The following is an 18412-nucleotide window of genomic DNA, read 5'->3' as shown; positions in this document are numbered from 1 at the left end:
ATCAACTCATCCTTGTTTTACTACAGATGGAGGACAGAAAGAGATGCTTTTGAAATGGAGTCCTCAGGTTGATACTCATGTCTGAACCGGGACAGAGATCTTGCACTCAGCATTCAAATTATACAACATATCTATTACTTGTTGTGGTCTTTTGTTATTATTGAATCTGACTGTACTATCCATGTGGGATACACACACACCATACAGAAAGGTATAATATTTGCACATTGTTATATTAGCAGAACACTGCTTCTATAGTGTTATGTGAAGTAGGGTTTATTCTACATGGAACTGTTACACTTGAACGTTATCTACGTAAGTGGCTCTGGATAAGAGCGTCTGCTAAATGACTAAAATATCAAATGTAACAAGTTCAGCAATTGCACTCCTCTAATATTACTGATTAGGCTACTAACCTTCTGGAGGAAGCTTTGAATTGGTCAGTAGCCTACAGAGTGGTATGAGAAGTGCGCCATCCTCCAGTAGTTATTGAACTCTGCCTACTGGACCCATGGGTTGAAGCAAACTCTGTCACTTCTGGGATGGAGTGTCATGCACTCCACTTCTCCTGTCCCCTGACTGCACCTGTCTAAAACATTACATAGATGGAAGGGACTTCAAGTCTCCAGTGGTTGATGAAGACAGAACCTCACCCAGAGAGCTGTACATCTCAGATTTGGACAAATAGAATGCCATTCTAGTTCTGGTTAGACAGCTGAAGTTGTACAATACATACATTTTTTTATTTGCTAGGCAAATGTAGGCATACTGTCTTAATCAGCACATCAATATGATATTTACAGCATAAAATGTTTTGTCTTTGTAACACGAACACACAATTTTGTTGTTGATAAATGTATCTACACTCAAGCTTGGCGATATTTGTGCGAAGTTGACATGTAGCCTACACCTGTTGGGATATTAGTAGATCTAACAGCAGGCATAAGGAGAGACGAGACGAGAAAAATTGTGCCAGTTAAAGAACTAGTGTTGTAGGAGAGCTGAGCTGACTCAAGTCCGGGCATTGAACTCACAGTTGACACCATTTCCACAGTAACATGTCTTTACATCAAGTGATGAAACATTGAAACTAAGTTGCAAGCTATTTTGGTAGCAAGGTGTTCTAGAACAAGTGTCTTGTGAAACGCATACCAGACACTGGCTCTTGCTATCTTGCCTTAAACTGATTTCACAGAGAAATATCAGCTCGATAGGCTAGACAGCTACAGCTATCTCCAAGCTATACTAGCTAGCTGCTGTCAGCTTGACTAAACATAAGGTCAGCCCAGGCTTTAGCCTACACATAGAACTGAATTAGCTGACCACCTTCAGATGAGAAGTCCTTCACTTCAACATTTCCTTCTCTCCATAACAAAGCTAGCTTAGTTTACCTCACTGTACTCACTACTGCCTTGTTTGTTGTGATTGAATGGATGGCAAAGACACACCCAAGAAACACCCACATCAAACCACACCCCCAAGACAACTCTCGTTTGGCTTCAGTCATGGCCGATAACATTTTATTAATGACCAAACTTCAAAACGAGGCCAAATCAGGAAGGGCAGTCGTTCTTTAAGTTTAGGATGATACAATGTTTCTGCGGGGCTCAATTGTGGGTGGGTGGGGTGTGTGTGTGTGATAGCTATGGGGAGGGCGTCATAGCTGTTCCCATTGGTGACGAATGCATGCCTCTGCACTGACAGAAGAGGCTTGAGCACGTTTGTGGGAATGTGGTGCAGCAGAGAGGAGGATCTCAGATTGGTTACGTAACAGACAGCAGCACAACTTTCTAATCCCGTTAGACTATGTACGGGGAGAAGAGGGGTATGTGGTCCCCCAGGAGTGTCTGACTGCTGAGGGACTTGTGGTGCGGCTGTAATGGCCATCTGATCACTGCTCAGCCGTGATGAGTCTGTCAGAGAGGGTAGCTCGGCTTTCATCGTCTCTGGTGGCAACAAGTTAAACAGAAATACACATACACAAACGTATGCCTGCACGCACACACGCATATCCACACAAATGTATATAAATCCATAAATAGAGATAAGAATGCTAAAATATTCATAATCACATGATGCTAGTACACTCACAGATACATAAATTCACCAACACTTTTGCAAATATACTCACACAATCACAGATGCACAATATATGTACAGAGACAAATAAATGACCACATACACACCAACCAGTACAAACACACTTAAACTTAAAAGATACAAATCACACATTATTGTGTAGGTTACATTACAGTTGAATTAAACAGTAATTTAACAAACATTAACTCAATGCAAAGCTAATTTAAAGAGTTTGTGACAGTGGAACCGCATTTCTACGACTTCTCCCCTATAGTCAGTCAGGTTAAAACATTCAATTACCATCATCCTTTCGGAAAAGCTGACCACGACTCCATTTTGTTGATCCCTGCCTACAGACAGAAACTTAAACAAGAAGCTCCCACGCTGAGGTCTGTTCAACGCTGGTCCGACCAATCTGATTCCACACTCCAAGACCGCTTCCATCACGTGGACTGGGATATGTCCGTATTGCGTCAGACAACAACATTGAGGAATACGCTGATTCGGTGAGCGAGTTCATTAGAACGTGCATTGAATATGTCGTTCCCATAGCAACGATTAAAACATTCCCAAACCAGAAACCGTGGATTGATTGCAGCATTCGCATGAAACTGAAAGCACGAACCACTGCTTTTAATCAGGGCAAGGTGACTGGAAACATGACCGAATACAAACAGTGTAACTATTCCCTCCGCAAGGCAATCAAACAAGCTAAGCGTCATTATAGAGACAAAGTAGAATCTCAATTCAATGGCTCAGACACAAGAGGTATGTGGCAGGGTCTACAGTCAATCACGGATTACAAAAAGAAAACCAGCCCCGTCACGGACCAGGATGTCTTGCTCCCAGGCACACTGAATAACTTTTTTGCCCGCTTTGAGAACAATACAGTGCCACTGACACGGCCCGCAACTAAAACATGCGGACTCTTCTTCACTGCAGCCGACATGAGGAAAACATTTAAACGTGTTAACCCTCGCAAGGCTGCAGGCCCAGACGGCATCCCCAGCCGCGCCCTCAGAGCATGCGCAGACCAGCTGGCTGGTGTGTTTACGGACATATTCAATCAATCCCTATCCCAGTCTGTTGTTCCCACATGCTTCAAGAGGGCCACCATTGTTCCTGTTCCCAAGAAAGCTAAGGTAACTGAGCTAAACGACTACCGCCCCGTAGCACTCACTTCCGTCATCATGAAGTGCTTTGAGAGACTAGTCAAGGACCATATCACCTCCACCCTACCGGAAACCCTAGACCCACTCCAATTTGCTTACCGCCCAAATAGGTCCACAGACGATGCAATCTCAACCACACTGCACACTGCCCTAACCCATCTGGACAAGAGGAATACTTATGTGAGAATGCTGTTCATCGACTACAGCTCGACATTTAACACCATAGTGCCCTCCAAGCTCGTCATCAAGCTCGAGACCCTGGGTCTCGACCTCGCCCTGTGCAACTGGGTACTGGACTTCCTGACGGGCCACCCCCAGGTGGTGAGGGTAGGCAACAACATCTCCACCCCGCTGATCCTCAACACTGGGGCCCACAAGGGTGCGTTCTGAGCCCTCTCCTGTACTCCCTGTTCACCCACGACTGCGTGGCCACGCACGCCTCCAACTCAATCATCAAGTTTGCGGACGACACAACAGTGGTAGGCTTGATTACCCACAACGACGAGACGGCCTACAGGGAGGAGGTGAGGGCCCCCGGAGTGTGCTGTCAGGAAAATAACCTCACACTCAACGTCAAGAAAACTAAGAAGATGATTGTGAACTTCAGGAAACAGCAGAGGGAACACCCCCCTATCCACATCGATGGAACAGTAGTGGAGAGGGTAGTAAGTTTTATGTTCCTCGGCGTACACGTCACAGACAAACTGAATTGGTCCACCCACACAGACAGCATCATGAAGAAGGCGCTGCAGCGCCTCTTCAACCTCAGGAGGCTGAAGAAATTTGGCTTGTCACCAAAAGCACTCACAAACTTCTACAGATGCACAATCGAGAGCATCCTGTCGGGCTGTATCACCGCCTGGTATGGCAACTGCTCCGCCCACAACCGTAAGGCTGCACAACGCATCACCGGGGGCAAACTACCTGCCCTCCAGGACACCTACACCACCCGATGTCACAGGAAGGCCATAAAGATCATCAAGGACAACAACCACCCGAGCCACTGCCTGTTCACCCCGCTATCATCCAGAAGGCGAGGTCAGTACAGGTGCATCAAAGCTGGGACCGAGAGACTGAAAAACAGCTTCTATCTCAAGGCCATCAGACTGATAAACAGCCACCACTAACATTGAGTGGCTGCTGCCAACACACTGACTCAACTCCACCCACTTTAATAATGGGAATTGATGGGAAATGATGTAAAATATATCACTAGCCACTTTAAACAATGCTACCTAATATAATGTTTACATACCCTACATTATTCATCTCATATGTATACATATATACTGTACTCTATATCATCTACTGCATCCTTATGTAATACATCTATCACTAGCCACTTTAACTATGCCACTTGGTTTACATACTCATCTCATATGTATATACTGCACTCAATACCATCTACTGCATCTTGCCTATGCCGCTCTGTACCATCACTCATTCATAAATCTTTATGTACATATTATTTATCCCCTTACACTTGTGTCTATAAGGTAGTAGTTTTGGAATTGTTAGCTAGATTACTTGTTGGTTATTACTGCATTGTCGGAACTAGAAGCACAAGCATTTCACTACACTCGCACTAACATCTGCTAACCATGTCTATGTGACAAATACAATTTGATTTGATTTGATCTTGGGAGCCAGACGGACTTTAACCCCAGTGTCAAACAGCAGCTTTTTTAAGGCTCTGCTACACAATCCTTCATCATCACTCTTATGGGCCGGAGCACAAATCTTTCCCCTTACCCAAAGAGGATAAGGAATCTGTCAGAAGCCATGAAGGCTTTTACAGTAGTGGCTGAAAGACCCATTTTAATTAAACAGAGAGCAGCCGTATACAGTGGCCCATCTCTCCAGACATGCATCATGGGAAATTAGCATGACCTGGCAGATCACAGAGGCCTTGGCAAACAGCTGAACCGGATAGTTAACCCGTGCTGCCCTCAAACCAAGACTGCTAATTATTTATAGGCTGTGTTTCAACATGTCAATTTCAAATTCAAAACGGTTTGAATTGAGGTGTGTTCCGCCTCCTCATGAATTCACGTAGAAGGCTTTGAGGCTTTACTAAGCCGGACAAACTCTTTTCGAGGAGAGCCCAAACACTTTCACAGTGTTTCCACAGATCAAGTATGCAGACATTTGCGCAGTCTAGCACAAACTTTTTCCCCCTAGTGTGTTTTATGGCTGCCGCTCACATTGCCTTCAAATGCTGTTTTCCTTGTAAATAATAACTTTGGACATGTGTGCGTTCCTAAGTGCCTTATTTTCTGTTGTGTTGTCGTTTCTAGTGGAGCACACTGTATGTATGTATGGAGCATAATGTATTTACAGTTTTATTCACGTTTTCAAGTATTGGGTGACAAATCATGCTTTCCGATTCTTGCATAGATTTTAATGGACACATACAATGTGTGTAAATTACTTTTTGGCAAGTTGTACTGATTATGATGAGCTAATGCTAAGCCACACTACATGACCAAAAGTATGTGGACACCTGCTCGTCGAACATCTCATTCCAAAATCATAGGCATTAATATGGAATTTGTCCCCTCTTTGCTGCTATAACAGCCTCCACTCTTCTGGGAAGGCTTTCTACCAGATGTTGGAACATTGCTGCAGGGACTTGCTTCCATTCAGCCACAAAAGCATTAGTGAGGTCGGGCACTGATATTGGACAATTAGGCCTGGCTCACAGTCAGCGTTCCAATTATTTTAAGAAGATGGGAAACTCCATTGGATTAGTTTTGAGGTTGCTAGGCCTCAAAATAAGGCCTTATGAGACACATAATGTATTTTCATAAAGAGTTTAATTTATAATGAAAACGTGTTTTCACAGTGACTATTATCATTTAGAGTAATGACTACAAAATCACTTTAAGTAACTGTACTCGGGTATATTAAGTGCAAAGTGGTTTCCTCAAGGTTTGTCTAATGACACCACATTGGGGTTTACAATGGAGTCAACTTGACCTCTGATTGGCATTAGGCATGCTGCTCATGCTGCCACGAATGAGATACTTCACATGTAATGGATGGGGAGACGTTATTCACCATAATGGAAGGAGTATAAGGAGAGGGAATGGTAAAACATTCTAACTTCTTTCACTCTTTTTGACATTTTTATGGTCTCTTCAAGTGTTGCTGTCTGCATGGCTTTTCTAATGCTCTTCTTTTCTAATGTATCAGACCAGAGCTGCAGTGTTGTGTTCATCTGTGAACTTGGAGAATGGCTGGGTGTGAGTGTGAGTTAAAGAATTGTGGAGGAAAGTTGGAGTTGGTGATCTCACTGATCTGTGGGAAAGGGTGTTGAGTGATCGGTGTGATGTTGCTTGATGATGTTAAGGTCAGTGTTGAAGAGGGTATCTTGGAAAGTTAAGTGTTTTCAGTTGAGTAATTATATTCTAAGGTTGGTTATCGTCCTGGAGATCATTTCTGGACCCCAAATGTATTGTAAGTGTAACAACATCATTTTTGTGGGCTTACATGTTATGTTTTCAGAGCTTGGCTAAAAAGAAAGTGACATCTGTGGTTTTATACAAGGTTAAGTTGGTAATTGGTAACACCTCATGGAAGGCAATTAAGTTAACCCCCTGGCCAGAGGCTTGCATTTTTCAGAGCAAGTAAAATACACTGAGTACAAAACATGAACACATGCTCTTTCCATGACATAGACTGATCAGGTGAATCCAGGTGAAGGCTATGATCCCTTATTAATGTCACTTGTTAAATCCACTTCAGTCAGTGTAGCTGAAGGGGAGGAGACAGGTTAAATAATGATTTTTAAGTCTTGAAACATTCGAGGCAAAGATTGTGTATGCGTAACATTCAGAGGGTGAATGGGCAAGACAAAATATTTAAGTGCCTTTGAACGGGACATGGTAGGAGGTGCTGTGTTTTTTTGTCAAGAATGGTTCACCACCCAAAGGACATCCAGCCAACTTGACAGAGCTGTGAAAAGCATTGGAGTCAACATGAGCCATCATCCCTTTCAACACCTTGTAGAGTCCATGCCTCGACGAATTGAGGCTGTTCTGAGGGCAACGGGGGGTGGGGTGTAGCTCATTATTAGGAAGTTACTCTTAATGTTTTGTACACTCAATGTATGGGGAATAGTGGTACCTTACTGCAATGTTCAAGAAAACCAGTTCCACCTAAGAACATAAATGACATCATGTCAGCTGTTCAACAAAGATAAATGGTGGCAGAATTTTGGGTTCGATTCTTTGCATTCACCCCAGGTAATATCACCACGTTTCGGTTTCGTTTAGATTATTAAATCATAATCACCGTTTTCAATGTTTGTGTTTTTATTGCGACTTTTTCATTGAATGCGTTATGTGGGTTGAATGCTGTAACAACACAGAATAAAACAATACAAGGACAAAAATACAATGAATGGTAGTGACTGCCTAGTACTGGTAGTTTTATTGGATTACTTAATTATTTAAGTCCAAGACATCTCGTCTCTATAGAGATGCTGCCTATACTGTCTGACAATATACTGTCTGATCTAAGTAAATAAGGCATACTTGAGCACTGAATATCAACTATCAATCACTTAGATCCTGTATTTTCAGGTAGAGATACCTCGCGAAGCAAATGCTTTCTATCCCTCTCGATCGCTCGTTCTCTCTTCTCTGTTTGCTCTGTCTGCTACACACTGCTCTTAGAATTTTCTCTACTTTTGCATATTTTTGATGCTGAATGTTATCAGATCTTCAACCAAAACCTAACATTAGATAAAGGGAACACAAGCGAACAAATAACACAAGCATTACATACTTATTTCATTTATTTCATAAACAATGCAACACCCAATACCCCTGTGTGAAAAAGTAATTGCCCCCTTACACTCAATAACTGGTTGTGCCACCTTTCAGCTGCAATGACTCCAACCAAACACTTCCTGTAGTTGTTGATCAGTCTCTCACGTCGCTGTAGAGTAATTTTGGCCCACTCTTCCATGCAGAACTGCTGTAACTCAGCGACATTTGTGAGTTTTCAAGCATGAACTGCTTGTTTCAAATCCTGCCGCAACATCTCAATTGAGATTAGGTCTGGACTTTGACTAGGCCATTCCAAAACTTCAAATTGGTTGCTTTTTAGCCATTTCCATGTAGACTTGATTGTGTGTTTTGGATCATTGGCTTGCTGCATGACCCACCCAACCCTGCATCAGCTCACAGACGGGTGGCATGACATTCTCCCGTAGAATTATCTGATAGCGAGCAGAATTCACGATTCCTTCTATTAAGCAAGTCATCCAGGTTGCTGAGGCAGCAAAGCATCCCCAAACTATCACACTACTACCACCATGCTTGACCGTTTGTATGAGGTTCTAACTGTGGAATGTAGTGTTTGGTTTTCGCCAGACATAATGGGACCCGTGTCATCCAAAAAGTTATACTTTTGAATCATCTGTCCATAGAGCATTCTTCCAAGAGTCTTGTTGATCATCCAGGTGCTTTTTTGACAAACTTGAGTCAACTTTTTTGGACGAAATGGGTCCCATTATACCCGGTGAAAACCAAACACTGCATTCCACAGTAAGAACCTCAATCCAACGGTCAAGCATGGTGGTATATTAGGTTTTGGTTGAAGATCTGATAACATTCCGTATAAAAAAAATTGCAAAAATAGGGAAATGGGGGGGCAAATACTTTTTCACTGCAATGCTGCTCAGTGCTCCACACAGACCGGACAAGTAGGCAGGTGCACAATGAATTATGGTCATTGTAGTTAAATTATGTTGAATATTGGCCTCTTGGAAACTACAACACAATACTACATCGCACAGGTCAGGCTTGATCTGCTTTATCGCTATAAAAACGGCACATTGAGCTCACAGAAGAAGAAAAAAACGGAGCGAAGTGGAATTAAAATAATTGAACTGAAGTCGGTCAATTAGTTGTTTAAAAAACGGTTTATCACTCAGCACTATAAAACGGCCACCATATTTCAACTTTTTCAACAGAAATCAACAATTTGTATGTTATTTTGAGTACTGTATATGTTGATGCATTGAGTGTATTGACTATCAGTAAGTGCAGTGTGGATGTAAGATTACATAGTTCAGATGTTGAGTACTGGAGCTGTTGAGTACTGGAGCTGTTGAGTACTGTAGATGTTGAGTACTGGAGCTGTTGAGTACTGGAGCTGTTGAGTACTGGAGCTGTTGAGTACTGGAGCTGTTGAGTACTGGAGCTGTTGAGTACTGTAGATGTTGAGTACTGTAGCTGTTGAGTACTGTAGATGTTGAGTACTGTAGCTAGCCTTGGTGTCCTACAGTGTATGGACTTGGAATCCAGAACGATGATCAACAATGCTGATGTTGGTTTGAAGGGTGATGTTGAGTGTTGAGAGCTGGGAGGTGTGGGGGTTCATCTCCAGTGAGGAGATCTCCATTATTTATAACACTCACTGTGACCTACTTTGCAGAGCACAGCAGTAACCATGCGCCCGCTGTATTTCCAAAAGCATCTATCTTTAACTAAGGGACAGGGGGCGCGTACACACTTACACTCTCAAGCAACATACATGCACACATGAAAGTGAAGCCTTATAAACGCAAAGCCTCACATAAAGCATACCGTTTATGTGCAACCTACCACTCAAGCACTCATACATACCATTAGGCACGCACGAGCGTGCAGACTCACACACTCACACTTACACACACACACACACACACACACACACGGACTGCTGATAATCCCGCCCTGCATCTGCCCTCTCTCCTGTTGTAACTGGCCTTCTAAATGGTGTCTAAATTGTTCCCATTGTTTCTCTCAATCACCCACTGACTTTATTGCTTCTTATTTATGCCTGTGCCGCCAGAGACCAAAAATTGTGCTGCAGTAAAACCGTAGAGGAGAGGAGGGGAAGGCAAGACTCCAGTTTTTCTTTTTAGGGATGGGGCCTCCACACCGCAAATGAGAAAATATCATTTTTTGCGAGAGAGTGCTGTGCAGTGTCTCTGTTCTCCAACCAAAGACTGATGTGAGTATGTGGAATGGAGAGGATTACTGTGAAGGTGCAAGCTCTGCAGTCTGATAAAGCGATAAGACTGTGTTGCGGCTACTAATGAGATGTAGCCTGGTGGCCTTCTGTTAGAGAGAGAACACTGGAACAGAACTATTAATTTCATTCTCTCTCAGAGGGAGCCCCATAAAAATAGTTATTGCTGTAAATTCTGTGTGTCTGTGTGTGTGCGTGTGTCTGTCTGTGTGTCTGCGTGTGTGTGTCTGCGTGCGTATTTCTCTGTATGTACAAACATGTCCTTGTGCATGTGTAGGTTCTGTCTATGTGTGCGCTTGTGTCTGTTTTCGTCTGTGTGTGTGCATATGTGCGTTTTCTGTGTGTCCATTTTCATAGGTGTCTGTGTCCGTTTGTGGGTGTGTTTTTGGTCATTAACTGTGTAATATATGTCCTCTTTGTGGGTTCTGTGTCATTCCCACACTCCCAATATCACTGAGGTAGCTGTCTAGACTAGAGTGGTACAGCTCCGAGCTGGAATAGTAATGATACCGAGTAGAGGGGATTCAGACCCGCAGAACAACAAATCTCGATTCAGATTAAATTGAAGGGCCTTTATATTCTGATGTTGTTTCAATTGCTGTATGGTTTCAACATGAGAAGGGGAATTCTAAAGCCTGAGGAAAGGTATGGGCTAGTCAGGCAATACAGGATTTTATATTGGTGAGTCAACTGGATTCACTCTCTGTCAGTTTACACTGAACTGGATTCACTCTTAGGCTGGGAGTCAATCTGTTTGTGCGTTGATTGAGACGAGATATACAGCGTTTCCTGTGAATGCGATCTCTGTGAACGCAGGAACATTGCTGTTAAAAGGCACATTGACAACAACGTGCTGTTGGATCGTATCCCGGCCTTAATCTATTTACACTGAACTGCATTCCATTTCAGTCTGTTTAACTGAACTGGATTCACTCTCAGTCTTTCCACAAATGACTTTACATTCTCTACCCTTACTGTGTGCTTGGTCTACCATGTATACACCACATGCTGTGCATATATCTACGCATCCGTCTGACTATTGTTTTACATACAGTATACGTTGAAGCTCTGCATGTACAGACCACTCGGTCTTGTTTGTATACTCTTGTGTCCATTCTGTGTCCGTCTACTCTATTTCTATCTCTCGTCTGTCTGTCCTGTCTATGTGCTCTACACTCTTAGAAGTAAAGGAGCCTGGAAGAACCATTTGGGTTCTAAACATTGCCACACTGGAGGAACCTTTCCAGTTCAAAAAGGTTCCTCGAGGAGCCCCCATGTAAAGGTTCAAACCTGAACCTTTTTTATGATGGAAGGGTTCAATTTTGAACCTTTTAAATAATATATTGTAGAGGTGGCAGCCTATCAGAAGATTGGAGTCATGGCTTATTGGAGGCGTGGCTTTTCAGCTAGTTCTTTTTGGCCACCCGTTACAGTAAATGTAATACCTGTTCCTCATGTTAAGTTTGTACACTGCAGCTTTCAATTTCCTTGAATATTTACACATATTACATGTTTGAACATAATGTTAACATTGCTGATTACATATGGTAATAAAGTGGTAACTATTTACATTTTGGGATTTGAAGCTACAAAATTGTCAGTATTCAACTTTAACATGTGATGACAATACAACAGAACAGGAAGGGCATTTATTCCCACCGGTGTCCTAAAAAGATCTAGCTGAAAGCCACGTACCTACTAAGCCATGCCTCCAGTCCAGGGTTTCTTCTGGAATGGTTCCTTGAATAACTCCAGGGTTCCTTGAGGACCTCTAGGGTTCATCGAATCACAACTAATTCTTAGAGTGTATATCTGCTCCTCCTGCATTTACCAGTTGTTTTCTCTCCACTGTTTCTCCACTGGGCTCCGGGCTAGTTGTTTATCCTGCCCCAGTGCCCCGTAATGGAGGCGCGTGAGAGCCCCCGTCATGTGCCCAGTTTCACTGACAAGTTCTTTCCTTCTCCTTCAGAATTGGGGCTGAATATAAACAAGCGTTCTTTTAATCCGTTTAAACTCTCCAAGCACAGCTTGTTATTCAGAAAAATGGTGGGGTGTTTTTTTTTTTACCTTTCTCGGTGAGCTAGTAACAGCTTCTCTTCATTATGCATTCCTGGCAGAGGAGCCAACTTTTAGCACGGCACAAGACCTGTGTACGTGTGTGTTAATGCAAATGTGGGTTCTTATCTCTTTGTTTATACCTGTTTTTTTCCCCCACAATCTTGTGCACAATGTACACTCATGTCCTTACAATCTCACACCTCTATCACCATCCCATTCACTATCCATTCAACAACATACAAGATAACAAATACCATTACACACCTCTATCATTCCCCCATCGAAGCCTCCTACGCACCGTATAACCTTCCCTGCTATGCTACAGGAATACTAGACATTAATAGAGCGATGTCCTTGTGGCCAAGTTTGGAGGGGATTTCAGAATATGTCCGTGTGGTTGACAAAGGGAGGGGTGGTTCGGGGGTGTGGGAGCAAGGTGTGAGGGGACCTTGGCATAGATGGGGGAGAAAGGGAGATGGAGGTGGAGGAACCCTGGCTGAGTTGCCCACCGTGGGACAGGAAGGATGTGACCCCGCGACCTCGCACATAGAGAGGCGTCTGTTTTCTGACAGAGTGTCATCAGGTCCAGATAAAACCGACCACTCCAACTCCCCACTGCGGCCCGTCCACAGTCTCACGCCTGCTGACCGGCTTACACGCCCGACACGTACCGAGAGTCCTTCAGACTGCCGCCGCGTGTCGAACACCGCCAGGTGTTATAAACGAGCACTCACACAAACAGTGTGCGATAGTGCCATGCAGTCTCATGCACGCACCTATTCACATATTAAGTATTCATATTCAGGCTTGAATGCACAAACATGCATTTCTCTCTGACTCTAACACACACACACACACACTCTCTCACTCACACACAAGTTTGCCTGTGGAACATCTCCTGCAGTGAGCAGAATTGGGCTGTCAGTCAAAGGGACATCCTTAAAAGGGCACATAACCCTGAAGGAGACAGAGATGAATGAAATATCACCACACACACTGCTGAATCACTTAGCCCAGCAGTTCCAAACAAACTCATTCACCTGGACCATACACAGTCTGATACACCAATCCAAGAGAACCCAACCAAACCTTGTCAACACACACACAGTAGCTAGTTCCATCTCCATTTGGCAATGGAGTTTTGTTGGATTTGAATGACGGCAGTGCCTTCTACCCAATATCATCCTCAAAACAATATAATCCAAAGATGATTTCTCATAGGCTTGTGTATTCCGCCCATCTCTCCATCATCTGTTGACCTGTGTCCGTTTGTCTGTCGAATGCCTTGTGGATCACCAACGTCTCGTAACTCAAACCATCTCGTTACCGCAATAACAACCCTCACTTGCCTCGTCATGTTCAGTGGGGAGAAAACAGTTTGAAACGTGAGAGTGAAATCTGACTTTGTCTAATAAGAACACAGATTTCCAATTTCGTTGGCAAAACATTTTGGGTGATGTTCCCTACTGAACATGATCCGACTTCCTGAACTTTGATCCGACTTCATGAACATTACTCTAACAACAAACTCCCTTTGTTGTTTGGCACCAAAACAGGAAATGTTCACGCCGGAGTGCAAGTTTAAGGAGTCGGTGTTTGAGAATTACTACGTGATCTACTCGTCCACTGTGTACCGGCAGCAGGAGTCCGGTCGGGCCTGGTTTCTAGGCCTTACCAAGGAAGGCCAGGTCATGAAGGGGAACAGGGTCAAGAAAACCAAGCCCTCCTCACACTTTGTCCCCAGGCCCATTGAAGGTAAGGCATCTGAATGAATCTGCTGTCTCATCTGTGTATTGTCTTTTGCAGGTTTTGATCGCCTGGAGTAAGTTGGTTGAAGCCCTATATGGTGAAATCAGGGCCCTCTTTTTTTTTTAAAGAACATTTTCAAGCACAGATTTGATCGTACATTGTGCGTACGATGAAATCCACAGCAACATTGTGATTTATAAATCTTGAACTTGACGAACGGAAATAAGTGATTTACTTGGATTTGCATGACATTTCTTGATTTATAAACAAAACGCTTTTATGTGATATACACGACATTATTAGAGTGTATACCGGTACTCATTTTACAAATTGCATTTCTTCACACTGCCGCTACAGTTTTCCTCATTCTAATATTAAGTACAAAAGGTTTTATAAACATGGCCCCTGGGGGATAATGTTTGACCTATGTGGTCAAATACTTTAGCTGTATTTATTTACTTTGCACAATGGAACCAATTAAATACTCACACAAGTGGGTAACACTTTATAATTATGTCCAGTGATAAATAATGTATATGTTTTTTAGAAATAGTCTGCCCACCATTTTAGTATTCATTATTCCTACACTTTTTTTTTATGTCAGTAAGCTAGTTATTCATGCATTTTTAAACAATGTATTGCTGGTTTATAAGGCCATGTAAAAGGTGTATAATATAAATACTTATTTATATTAGACGTTTGCAGTAGGCTACCTGACCTAAAGAAAGCACTGTCTATACATTATAAACAACCTGTTTATAAAGGACCTGAGTTATTACTCCCAAAAAGCTGGACATGCCATTAGTAGACATTCCAGCAGTACCCGAGGTCTCAAAATTACCTAAAACATATCCATGGTGAAAGAGTAACCACCCAACACAGGAAGTTACATTTTTAAGGACAGATATTTAATATTTTATTCCAAAACAGGTCCCAAGAGTAACTTCCTACACTCTGTGGGAGTCCCTGAGCTCGATCTGACTTTGTCTCTCTGTTTGCCCATCCATCTCCTCATTATTTGTCCTCCATGTTCTCCTCTATCCCCCACTGCTTCCTGCTTCGTACTCTACTACATACACTCTGTGCAGTGTGTATGTACAGGGAGCCGTCGCTGCATGAGATCGAGGAGAAACAGCGCTCCAGGAAGAGCTCAGGGACTCCCACCATGAACGGAGGGAAAGCTGTCAACCAGAACTCCTAGCAGCAGGGCCCCAAGGGTGGGGGGCCCGGGTCCCCCCTCTCTTAAATAGAGGGGAGAGAGGCTACAGACCCCCTCACCAACATGCCCTCTGAAGGGATGGGCCGCCACGAGGGGGAGGAGCTACACCCAAGATGACAAAAAACTGAACTCTCGCCTGTGAAAATCTTTTAGACGAATATCATGATAAACCCAGAGGAAAAAAAACAAAAAACAACGACAAACATTTTCAATCAGGAGTTGACCTACGTTTTATGCAAAAAAAGAAAAAAAAGCTGTGACAAAGGAATGGTGGTCTCTTCACAATACAAATATCTATCGTTTCCAATTTAAGCTGTGAAAAATTAGCTTTAAAGACATGTTTAATTTCCCATGCATTGATTTTATGAATGCTATGGCACCCTCACATGCTTAATTGTGTTACTGTTGTCCAATAATAACAATATTACTTATGTGTTGATTACTCTTCATCCCAATTTAGTATCATGGGTGTTCTGTTTTTCGTTTGAGACTGTAGACATGAAAAATAGTTGGTATTTTTTTATTGCTTGACATTGATTGCACTTTCACACTGCATACACTGGTGTGAGGGTAAAGAACGAATATATATGAGAAGTCGCTGGTGGGCTCGGTAGGAACAGGAATGGGTGAGTGGGATGGCTTTTGTTCAGGTGATGTACTGTCGGCGTGGAATATCTCCTATCTCCACATACTCTTTGATATGACAGGACTAGACAACTAAAATCAATATGGCGGCTACTCCACCAAGCCTCATAGTAGTCCTCTAGCATATTATGGTGCGTTCGAGTGCGAATGGAAATTTGGGAATACAAGTTCCCGACCCAGAAATGATGATTGAACGACCCTCAAAGTCTGAGTTCCAAGTGGGAAACACGGTCCAGAATGAAGATACTGAAGTTTACGAGGTGTGACCTTTCACCTTTTCAACCACTAGACGATAAAAGAAAGCCATTTACAACCTTAACCATCTGATTAATGTAGCTCAGTGGATCCATACAGTATATAGTTTGACATATTGTCAACATAAGCAACGTTAGCTAGATTAGCCATCTAGCAAGAATGGCATTGGTTGAAGAGTTATTCTGACTTCAAAAGCACTTGAAAGCACTCATGTTCTATATACAACTTCACCAACTGGGAAATATTAGATTCTGAGGACCGTTCGAACGCACCATTACTCTCAATGATCCAGTCCTGTGAACTTAATGGTCAAGAGGGAAAGGATAGCCTTGTAATATTATCAATACTCTGGCAAAGTGGGTATAGCCAGGAGGAAAAAAATATTGATAGAGCTTCTGGTTGTTTTTGTTTGGTGTGCCAGTACTAATAAGGGCATTTCTTTCTAATAAGGTCTGGGTTGGCCAATCCTGGGGGGAAATGCAATATTCTCTCCAGAAAAGAAAACTTGGCTAGCCAATCAAGGATTCTTTCATGAACAGGTCTACTTCACCTCTTTATGAGCTTTGACAAGACTTTCTTCGAAATGCGTCAGAGAATGCTTTTAGTCGGTACAAATAAATCATGAAAATGTCCTTGGGAAGGCACGTTGTTGTGGCTTGTGTAAGGGCTCAGCAGACTCAGGCTGCTTGGGGCTAAGGTGATTGTGAAAGCTATCCAAGTCCCAATACTCTTAAGAAGCTTCCTCTCCTTGTGTCTTTATCTTTGTTATCAGTGCACTGAGCAGACTAGAAATGTCACAATAATCAGTTGATGGGGTGTAGCGCATTCATTTGATGTAATTAGTCTCTTTATATCTGTGGCCAATGAGGGAAAAGAAACAAAGGAAGTGTTTTAAGATACTTTTCGACAAAGCCCCTGTGAGCTCCTCCTCTTCCATCAATACCCTTTCTCCTATGACACTGTAATCAATAATAACCTAGCACAATGCAACGGGAAGGAGCCCAGTCATCCAAAACCAACAAAAACAAAATGTGGATGCCGGAAGGTTCTTTTGCCCTGAGAGTCTGTAAATATTTCACTTTTTTGTACTTACAGGCTGGCATCCAATGGCTTCCATCTCAGTAGGTTTTGTGAGCCATGAAATGAGCCGATTGCTGCATTGTGGAAATGAGCCCCCGCCATTTCATAAATCAAATGTAGGAGAGTGGCTGTATATATGAAGAGTAAAAAAGCTGGTTAAACCAGCAGGGAAGGCAGGGAGGAATCTCCCCCATCACCAAGATGGAGAAGTCACCATGTCCACTGATCCTATTGTTCGCCTAACTCAGGAAGTCCCACTCCAGTCTTATGAACGGAGTCTGACAACAAGGCGGGCCACCCTTGCCCAGCACCTAATGCACAAAGCCTGGCCAAAGGTGTGGTCTTGGGGGGGGGTTGGGTCAGGGGTGTTGGTGGCAGAGTGGGGGGTCTGGAAGTCTTGGGATCTGGCCAGGGCATGAGATAGGGGATGTCAGGGTGTCATGTCAGACACTTCCTCATTTAACTGCGGCAGGTCATGGCAGAAGACCAGCACAAGTCTTCCACTGGGATCAGGAGAGAGCTGGGCTCAGTTCTGCAGTAGTTGTTCCAGTTTAAATAGCCCAAAGGCACAGATCTAGTAATCGGCTTACTCTTCCTCAGTTCTAACCTTAACCATTTGGGGATAGGGACGCAAAACTGACCTTGGATCAGCATCAACTTCATTCTACTCGGAAGGATGTACTTTACATAACCTGCTGGCAGAGAAAAGAAGGGAAGATAGAAATGAGGGGTTAAGAATAGGGAGTGAGAGTAAAATAGGGGATATGCGAGTGAACTAAGAGAGCACTTTTGGGGGACAAAATGAAAATGCCAGAGCGATAGCGCAGGGGCTCAATACTGTGTGAAGAGATATTATATTTATGTTTAAGTTTGCAAATGATTTCACCGTAAATGGAACACAGGCATATATGCATTATGAATTGTGAGATGAAAAAAAATGCATTGATATTTAAAAATCAGAATGAAGTTAGTGATTGTTTTAAGAATAAAAAATACATTATCAAAAGCTTTCAGTTATTTATTGTACCGCTGTGTTCTTGTTGATAGCCTTGTACACTGTATTCTTCCCCCTGATGACAACATCCCCAAAAAGACTCGATTTCATGTAGAGTATAACTTCTTCTACCCT

The 18412-nt window shown here is 43.0% G+C and overlaps 1 protein-coding gene across 3 annotated transcripts in view; it reads left to right on the top strand.

Moving 5' to 3' along the window:
* The window catches only part of LOC112260234 (fibroblast growth factor 12), a 55843-nt gene extending 37456 nt beyond the window's left edge, over positions 1 to 18387 (top strand). Inside the window, exons 5-6 of one of the 3 annotated variants that reach the window (XM_024435174.2) lie at positions 13892 to 14090; positions 15173 to 18387. In XM_024435174.2, coding sequence (XP_024290942.1) covers positions 13892 to 14090; positions 15173 to 15285 — 312 coding nt within the window. In that variant the 3' untranslated portion in view covers positions 15286 to 18387. The remainder of the gene's footprint in view (positions 1 to 13891; positions 14091 to 15172) is intronic. The other 2 variants (XM_042328562.1, XM_042328563.1) reach the window with 2 other exon arrangements.
* Positions 18388 to 18412: the final 25 nt, after the last annotated feature.

The sequence above is a fragment of the Oncorhynchus tshawytscha genome, linkage group LG10 (genome assembly GCF_018296145.1).
Source record: "Oncorhynchus tshawytscha isolate Ot180627B linkage group LG10, Otsh_v2.0, whole genome shotgun sequence".
In the NCBI taxonomy this organism is placed as follows: domain Eukaryota; kingdom Metazoa; phylum Chordata; class Actinopteri; order Salmoniformes; family Salmonidae; genus Oncorhynchus; species Oncorhynchus tshawytscha.
The sequence above is the reverse complement of the archived record's forward strand: the minus strand, read 5'-3'. Positions and strand labels throughout refer to the sequence as shown.